General features: G+C 34.7%; 1 protein-coding gene across 7 annotated transcripts in view; it reads right to left on the bottom strand.

Moving 5' to 3' along the window:
• The window catches only part of Rc3h2 (ring finger and CCCH-type domains 2), a 67131-nt gene that overhangs the window by 55157 nt on the left and 1926 nt on the right, over positions 1-10048 (bottom strand). For 5 of the 7 annotated variants that reach the window (XM_006992537.4, XM_006992538.4, XM_015986184.3 and 2 more), the window contains exons 2-4: positions 8651-8686; positions 4252-4548; positions 1542-1659 (exon numbers count right to left, since the gene is read on the bottom strand). In XM_006992537.4, coding sequence (XP_006992599.1) covers positions 1542-1659; positions 4252-4482 — 349 coding nt within the window. In that variant the 5' untranslated portion in view covers positions 4483-4548; positions 8651-8686. Of the gene's footprint in view, positions 1-1541; positions 1660-4251; positions 4549-8650; positions 8687-9930; positions 9948-10048 lie in introns of those variants that run through there. The other 2 variants (XM_076568473.1, XM_015986182.3) reach the window with 2 other exon arrangements.

Raw genomic sequence — 10048 nt, 5'->3', positions numbered from 1 at the left:
TTCTTACTTTTCTCCCATATAGTATCCTTTGATATCAGGGTTTTTTTTTTTTGTTTGTTTGTTTGTTTTTGGTTTTTTCCAGACAGGGTTTCTCTTGTGTAGCTTTGCGCCTTTCCTGGAACTCACTTGGTAGCCCAGGCTGGCCTCGAACTCACAGAGATCCGCCTGCCTCTGCCTCCCGAGTGCTGGGCCTAAAGGCGTGTGCCACCACCGCCCGGCTGATATCAGTTTTTAGACCCCTACCCTGACCTACCAACATTAAAGGGACTATCTTATAAACTCATTACACAGATGATCTCTTCCAGTCACGTTGCTCTCCAAAACATTCATATTATAATAATCCCCAAAGCTATAGACCATGCACTTCATCTTAATTCAAAACTCATATATCCACTGGTAACTCAGTATCAGCTACTCAATATCAGTATCTAATAGCAATATAAGCTATTAGATGAATCTTAGACATCTAAAACTTAATATAACCAAAACTGAACTTGAGCTTCTTACCCAAACCTGATCTACCTCCACTATTCCAAAAGCTGTAGCAACTCTCTTTACAGGCACTCAAGCAAAACCTTCAGTAGTTACACTTGCCTCTTCTGCTCTGCCTCTCCAACTCCAAATCCAGGAAATATTTTTTGTCTTACCTCCAAATGCATCCAAACTATGTACCAAGCTCCACTTTTGCTAACTGTGCCTCAACTGTTTAACTTTTCACTATTCCTTTTGTCCTTAAATACAGTATCAAGAGAACAGTCAAAGTAATCCTTTAATGTTAGTCCAATTATGTCACTACTCTGTTCAAAACCATCCCCAACTTACTCAGAGCAAAAGCTCAAGTCTGTACATGATCTGAAAGTTGGCATATCACCTTGCCTCACTATATTCCATCCTAACTTTTCTTGTAATACTCTCCTGACTGACATTACTCCAAGTACACTCTCTCCTTCCCACAGGGACAATACAATGGATGGCTGTTCCCACTGCATAGAAAAAACTTTTCCAGGATCTACTTCAGTACCTATCTCATCTCTTTTAACTCAATTCAATTTTAAGAGCCACATTCTAAACAAGGACCTCACTAGATATTCTTAAAATCTGTAATCTGTCTTTATCCTCTCACCGTGACATTTTAACCTCCCTATATTTTCTTTTTATACCAATTACCATTAACAATATATAACCTAATTCACCATACTGTTTACTATACTTTTTCCTTTTACTGAAATCAAGTACTACATTTAGGTTCAGGTTGTGTTTTCCTGTTTACTAAAGTATCTCAAGCATCCTAAGTCCACTCTCAATTAACAGGCACAAAAAAAATATTTGATTCATTTAATAATTATTATATTTGTAAGAAATAGCAACAATAAACTACAATTCTGCTTTTGTCAAAGCAACTAAAAAATTTATTATACTTATATACCCATCCAATACACTGTGGATTTCATGATAGGCAGTGACTCTAGTCAAAGTTAAGAACTCAATGCTTAACACTTGACCAAGTCTTACACACTTAAGAATGCATCTTATGAACTTACCTTTACCTCCACTTAGTGGTTTTAAGTAGAGTGCCAAATCTTCAACACATTTTTTTGCCACTTCATAGTGTTTATTCTCACCTAGATTACTTAATTTTATTGATTGATGATCTGGTACCTAAAAAGTAAAACATTGCAGAGATGTATTCATTCAGTTCATGCAACTTCTCTTTATATATCTAATAATCTTAGTGAATATAAAATTGTTATACAAAGATACAAAAATCAAAGCCATTTAAGTGAACTTAAAATGAAGTTGGAAAGTTAACAGAATTTTATCAATGATAATCTTCCAAAAAAAATTAAGAGAGTCAGAGATTCTGCCTTCACCCCATATAATTTAGTACTGACTTCTACATGAGTTACCTATTAAATTTATAATTTATGATCTATACTCCCTTGACAGAATGTAAGTACCAGAGATGTAACGCAATGATGAGAATTCCCAACTAGCACATGTGAGGCCCTTTGTTTAATCCCCAGCACAAGAAGGAAAAAAATAAAACAAAACAAAACAAAACAAAACAAAAAAGTGGGTAAACATTAGGCTCTGCTACTCCTATGTGTGACCCTGAGAAAACCATTTAATTGGTTCATATCAATTTCCACATCTGGCTGGGTGGTGATGGCGCATGGCTTTAATCCCAGCACTTGGGAGGCAGAGGTAGGTGGATCTGAGGCCAGCTATGGAGTGAGTTCCAGGAAAGGCGCAAAGCTACTCAGAAAATCCCTGTCTTAAAAATAAACAAACAAACAAAAAACCATTTCCATATCTGCGAAATGATGACTATATATGTTTCATAATGTTTAGTCCAATACTGACATTTATAGAATATTTCTCATATGTTTAAACTATGGATTTATCAATAATCAAAAGAGAAAATGTCCTGCTTCATAGAGTTTAAACAAAATAGAGATAAGTAAAAAATAAAAAAATATATAAATAAATAAATACATGTTAGAAAGTGATCAATGAAACTACACCACAAATATAAGTGGAACAAGAAATATGGAGAGGGCTCAGTGGTTAAGAGCCCTCGTTGCTGCTCCAGATGACCCAGAGTCAGTTCCTAGCACCCATATTAAGCAATTCACAACAGCCTCTAATCCCAGCTTCAGAGACCTAACACCGTCTTGGGAGCTCTTTTGTGCAGGTGACATTCACACAAACGCACGCACGCACGCATGCACACACGCGCGCACACACACACACACAAATAAAGGTAAGTATTTGGGGTTGTGACATGCATACACAGACAGACACACTTATACAATCAAAAATAATAAAAATAAATTTTAGAAAATAAAATACTGGAGAAGGGCTGCAATTTACTGATACAGTCAGGATAAACTTCCTGGAGAACTGCAACAATTGTAACTACTTCAAAGTAGAGAGGAAGGAATCACTGTAGGCAAAGACATTTTTAAAATCCCTATGCATTAATATACATAGCATATCTGAGAACTGGTTAGGAGACCAATATAAATAGAGATAGGGAAGAAAATAACCTGAAAAGATGTGTGTCACAATGCACGATCCATACACTATTTTAAGCACTATAATAACGCATTTATTCAGAAGTGATATTAAGACTACCTATGCTATAGCAGACAGACAGTATATAGAATTATTGAAAAAAGCAAGTATTTTATTGAATCTTAAAGTGCCACTGTTGGCAAGAGACAGCATTATTCTATGATACATTAGAAAAAACATGCTGCCAATTAAACCATGACACTATTGATTATGGAATCACTGCCTAGTTTGAAAATAGGTTTTGAGCATTAAAAGGACACCTGCACCTATCAAGAGATTAGAGAAATGAATATAGTTAATTATTAAATTTCCTGAATAAGCCAGGAAGCTTCATAAAATTGTAAACATCTTGCTTTAGTTTTGGGTTTGTTGTTTTTGTAGATGTTGTTTCACTTGACTTTTTAGAGACAGAGTTTCCCTGTTTGGCTAGCTGGCACAGAACTCTTTCTTCCTTCCTAGAGCAGAGTTTCCAGACATGCCACTACTTTCTTCCTTAATATGTACTGTGTCATGCATATATAGAATTTCATCTTCTCATCTGTAAGTAGGAGTAATAGGTACCTAAAGAGCTAAGGTAAAAATCAGAAATAACAGAATATTTTCATATGTACCATGGAACAAACCCTAATCAAATAAAAGTTGTTCTAGGTTCTTGATATGATTCAGTGAAATTATATAGGAAATAATCACTGCATTACATATAGGGGAGTACAATGCTGTGCAGAATTTGTTACTGATATAATTTATTTTCTCATTTACATATTCAACTGATAATATCCTAAGCCAACTGAAATCATAAATAACATCAACAAAGTCTCTACTTGAGGGCTTTAGTTGATTTGTTTCTATTTAAACCTTTGATTATATTTTTCACATGACTTAACGAATAAATAATGATATATTCATATACAAACTGTTTCTCAACCACCAAAACACTTACTTATTATACCTAAATTCTGGCCCTGCTGTTAAGAAAATAAAGAAATATGTAACTGTAATGGGATTCATTATTTTGCATAAGAATTTATAACATTAAGAAAAATTGTTTTAGGAACACATCACAAAAAGTAAATACCTTTTAGGTTTTAAATACCATTCAACATATGCTGTACTGGCTGATGAACTAATTTTGACAACTGATAGACTAAATCAGTAAAAATACTGGACACTTACCTGGGCTCCAACTAACTGAAGAAGTGCAAAGTTGACAGGGAGCACATCAATGTCTGTGTTTATGGCAGTCTGGTCAAAAGGACACGCTTTTCGGTGAAGTTTATTCAAGCAGGTCTTGCAAACTGTGTGTGAACAACCTAAACTGATGGGCTTGTGCACATTCTCATCAAATTCATTATAGCAGATTGGACAGGACAGAAACTCTGTCCATTGAGCTGCCTGCACAGGCATTGTGGAAGCTGATGCTCGTGTTAGCAGTCTAGCAGATCATTATTTTGCTGTGTAGTGTTTTATAAGCTGCAAATAGACAAAAGTAAGAATTAATGATATATTTATTAGTCATTCAGTTAACTGTTAAAATCAACTACTATCACTGCAGAATCTGAAACAGTTTTGAATATAGGCTTTAGATGTTTCTACAAAAATAACAATATATATTGAATTAATTTTGAAAATTTACCCAGAAACAATTTATTAATATTATTCCTTTCAACTAAACTCTGATTGTTCATGTAATAGTAAACAAAACCTTTGTGTATTTTTCTTAGTGACCAAAACATGTTTACTCATTCTACTTTTTATTACATTTAATGTTTTTATTTGAACGAGTGTGTGTTTATAGGTATGTATGTGGGCCCATGCATGTCATGACATGCTAGTCAGTTTTCTCCTTCCACCATGTGGGATCTGAGGATAGAGCACAGCTCACTGAGTTTGGCAGTAAACATCTTTACCATCTCGACTGCCTTTTACACTCTGTCTTTAAGAACACAAACTACAACACTGTTAACGTTTGAAATATTTTCCTTGGATAACCACTACCTCAAAATATACAGATATGGCTTAACAGCTAGTACGCTTCAGAAACTACTGACCAAAACAACACCGTAGGGATGGGGATGTAGCTCAGTTATAAATTGTCTGCTCAGCAGGCAGGAAGCCCTGATTCAATTCCTAGCACCACAACCATCACAACAAACAACACTTTACACTTCAGTATGAAAATGTCACTTTGGTACCTGAAGGAGGAAGTCTATGGTTAGGATGTGCCTCAGAAGCTAAGTGAGTTACTGAAAATCTACAGACAAGACTGTGATGACACAAGTGTTGCCTGTAAATGAAAGAATGATGCCCAACTAACGCAGAGAAAATATTGCCTAGGTCATTAAGATGGCTCAGCAGGTAAAGGCCTTGATGCTAAGCTTGACATTCAATCCTTAGGACCAACACTGAAAGGAGAGAACCAACTTCCACAAGCTGTCCATTAACATGCAGTGTTACATGCAACTCACTCCTGACAAAGTAAAATGGACAAAAACACCCAAACCAAAAAATTATCTAAATTTTTTTGTTGTTGTTTTCTTTTGTTTTTTTCTTTTTTCTTTTTGTTTTTTCAAGACAGGGTTTCTCTGTGTAACTTTGCGCCTTTCCTGGATCTAGCTCTGTAGACCAGGCTGGCCTCGAACTCACAAAGATCCGCCTGCCTCTGCCTCCCAAGTGCTAGGATTAAAGGCGTGCACCACCACTGCCCAGCTTTCTTTTGTTTTTTCAAGACAGGGTTTCTCTGTGTAGCTTTGTGCCTTTCCTGGAATTCGCTCTGTAGACCAGGCTGGCCTCCAACTCACAGAGATCCGCCTGGCTCTGCTTCCTGAGTACTGGGCCTAAAGGTGTGTGCCACCACCGCCCGGCTTAAATTATCTAAATTTTTTTGTCATAGTACATTATAATACTTTTGACAAAAGTAAGTGCATGTCTGTATCCGAACTTGTCAAATCCAATAGAGCTGACTTAGAGAAATAAAACATTATTCTCTTCAAATAATTCTAAACAGAAAAAAAGCAAAATATAAAATTTCTATCTTTGCACTAATTATAGTAGGCACATAGAAAAATAACTATGAGGGAATCATCTCATATATTTTCTTGTTTAGTAGTTGCATAGCATTCAGTAAAACAAGAATCAAAATCTAAATTATACCACTTAATTCATAAATCCTCAATATTTTCCAATTTAAAACTATGTAAAGCCAGGCAGTGGTGCCAAATGCCTTTAATCACAGCACTTGGGAAACAGAGGCAGGCAGATCTCTGTGAGGCCAGCCTGGTCTACAACCTGATCTACAGAGCTCCAGGACTGTTACACAGAGAAACTCTGTCTCGAAAAACAAAAACAAAAACCTAATGTAAGTGTGACAAAGGCCATCTGGTAAAACAACAAATCTAGGTAATTGGAGTAATTGAACAGCCAATACTTTATTTCATACAAATGTTTAACAACCAAATGCACTAGACATACAGAACACTAGATGCTTGAAAGAGTAATCAGCATCAGGAGAAACATGAACAAGCACTCCCCAGCACCCCAAACAAACAAACAAAAACTCTAGTGGCTCTTACTATACTTTAATACTTTTAAAAAAAATTAAAAATTATTTGGTAAACATAAATTACAGGTCTTCCCATATAAAAAAAAGCATCCCATACAATACACAAATCTTTACTAAACAGCTTTAATGAAGAAAAATATTACATATTACTATAAATATATTTTTGTCTAAGTAACTCAAAATTTTCAAATTATTATTTTACACTTTATCCTCAAATTACCAAACTGATTAGAGCCTCCAATCTAACACCAGCTAGTCTGCTTCCAACTTTAGAGACTGGCAATAAGCAGGTGAGCAAACCCTCCTTGAAACTAACATATTGGATGTTCTGTTTTCTGGCTGCAGAATCATAAATCCAGGCAAAAAGATGAATTTCATTTTAAATCTACAACTGGAGCTCTGAATTAATAACATGAAGTGATATTTTTCAGACAGATCCTAACTGAGTTAGGCTATTACAGGCTGCTGGGGCATCAACAGACTAAGAACTAACTCTCCTTGGTTTTCTAAAACCATTAGGACAGTGCTCCAAATGCACCTGACAGTTCTGTAATTATATATGGATATACATCAGAGCTTTTAATATTGCTGACAAGTCTAGTTCATATTTGGAAACTAAATAAATGCCTCTAAAATGTAAAGAAAAGCTCTAAATCAAACTTTGACAATAACTATTGAGTTTTCCCCCTGCTGTATGCCAGATTCTAACAGCAAACTTATGAACTAAACTTTCCTTATAAATGATTTCATTTTTAAGAATGTTTTCCTTCAGTACTGTAATCAATCAACAAATTTTAAGTTACTCAAATAAGAAATTAAGATTTTTATCTACAACATAGAAACTTGTAAAACCCATTAAAATATTTAATTAGTGACAAAATTGGAATTTCAACTCTCTGTTAAAAGGTACTTTTTTTTTTCTTCTCATTTTTTGAGACAGGGTTTCTCTGTTTAGCTCTAGCCACCCTGGAACTTGCTCTGTAGACCAGGCTGGCCTTAAACTCATAGAGATCCGCCTGCCTCTGCCTTCCAAATACTGGGATTAAAGGTGTGTGCAACTAAGCCAGGTAAAAGATACTTCTTAAGCTTATCTACAAAATACTTTTTACAACTGCCCAAAATGATAGATATCCTATTATATTCTTAAGAGAAAAATATAAACAATAGAAAGATAGCTGTATTAATTTATAGAACTTTTAGGCTTATAGTGATGCATTTTAACAATTGATTCAGTGGTTATCTTAACTGCTGCTAACAATTACAGTGACTAGAAGTACTTCTCTCTAAATATACTTTCCAAATGTTTCAAGTCCAGGGTAAAATGGATTCAAAAGTCTAGATGCCTACTAAGTTTAGTAACTAGTTTTAAAAATTGAAAAAGCTAAGTTGCCCGGGCAGTGGTGGTACATGCCTTTAATCCCAGCACACAGAAGGCTGAGCCAGGAGGATCTCTGTGAGTTTGAGGCCAGCCTAGTCTACAGAGTGAGATCCAGAACAGGCTCCAAAGCTACACAGAGAAACCCTGTCTCAAAAAACCAAAAAAAAAAAAAAAAAAAAAAAAAAAAAGGAAAAAGCATAAGCTAAAGCATAGGAATAAAAAGGCTAACTTAGAGGTGGAATCTGAAACAGTCTCAGATCCTTGCGGTGAGTCCAAACTTAGGATATACAAAGAGTAACTGACTTGTCTTGAAGATGCAAATGAGAAACTTCTTTACCAAAATAAACAGCATACCAGCTAAACACTTCCATTTTTTGTTACTTATATTACACAATCAGTTCAGGACAACATTTACTTTTAAAATGTCAGAGTAGAGTATATATTCCTTTTTCACTGCATTGTGTTAACATACAGCATTTTATAATTCTGTTCATAAAAATATACTTTTTAAAAATTATTATTTACATTTGAGTACTATAAGCTACTGAAATGGACTATACCAGTACTTCCCTATATAGAACATATTAAAATAATTAGCTTTGGTCAGGGATGTGGCTCAGTGGTAGAACACTTGCCTAATGTTTGTGAAGCTTTAAATTCAATCCCCGGTACTGCAAAACAAAACAAAACAAAACACAGCTTTAGATTTAAAATCAGACTGAAGGCATCAGAAGTACAATGTAAGACTTAATCTAAAAACAAGCAAACAAGCAAAAGCTAAGGGAAATTACCTGCAAATTCTACCCCTCAGAACTCAAGTACAACAGAGTTTGGAGAAAAAAGGAGCTGTATCACAATGTAAAAAACTGCTATTTTGTTTAAAGCTATGAAATGGATGAGATCAAGTTTTACCCCTCAAATTAGGGGTTGAACCAAGTTTTTAAAGTAAGATAGAACTTTCAATGCATTCTAATAAGGAAAAAAACTTGCAATTTTAACTAACAAAGTTCTACTTCTTTAGTGATGGCTAGTTTTGAAAGAATACTTTGTGATGGAACTTAATTATACGTTCTATACTAGATAACCTTATCTTGTTCATTACTAAAGTCCTTAGCTCTCTAATTATTCTGCTTCTAAAAGCATATTATCAGGAAAGTTTTTGGCTCTGCATGTATTTATTTATTTATTTGTTGTGTCACTATGTGGCAGATGACTGATTTATTTATTTATTTATTTATTGTGTCACTATGTGGCAGACTTTAAGTATTCAGGAAGTTCAAGGCAAGAGGATGGCCAAGTTCAAGCTAGCCTAGGCTACACAGTGAGTTCCAAGCCAACCTGGGTTAGAATGAGACCCTGAATCAAATAAACAAAACAAACCTATAATTTCTGATTGTCAAATTTTAAAAAAGGAAAAAGAATATACTAGGTGAGTCAATTTTAGTGGTACATTTTATATAACCTAACAAGTAAAATATCATTTTAACCTGCAATCACATAAAAACTTAAACATTAAAATGTTATAGAATTTTCCAATAAGTCTTTGAAATATGGTATAACTTTTGCACTTCACAACACATTTCAAGTTACACTAGCTCCATTTCAAGTCCTTAATTGTCACATGTGACTATCAGGTAGTACAGGTAAATCTAGACTACAAATGATTATAAAGTAATACTCAAAATATAATTTTTATTAAGAATTTTGAGATAAAAGTCACACACTTAAGGTTTTCATGGAATTAGAAAACTTGACCACAAAGATGAAATCAACAACATTCATGAGAATGGGTACAATTCATTTTTAATTTCCAATTAGCTTTATTTTTCCATAAACTTCCTTTTTCCAACACTACAAAGTGAAACTTCAACCCAGTCCAACCAAAATAAGCAAGTACTTATTACAAATTTGTTACCGCCAGGCATGGTGGTGCACGCCTTTAGTCTCAGCACACATAGAGCAGAGGCAGAGGTCTACATAGTGAGTTCCCGGACAGTCAGGGCTACATAGAGGGGATCATGTCTAAAAAAATG

The sequence above is a fragment of the Peromyscus maniculatus genome, chromosome 4 (genome assembly GCF_049852395.1).
Source record: "Peromyscus maniculatus bairdii isolate BWxNUB_F1_BW_parent chromosome 4, HU_Pman_BW_mat_3.1, whole genome shotgun sequence".
Lineage (NCBI taxonomy): Eukaryota > Metazoa > Chordata > Mammalia > Rodentia > Cricetidae > Peromyscus > Peromyscus maniculatus.
The sequence above is the reverse complement of the archived record's forward strand: the minus strand, read 5'-3'. Positions and strand labels throughout refer to the sequence as shown.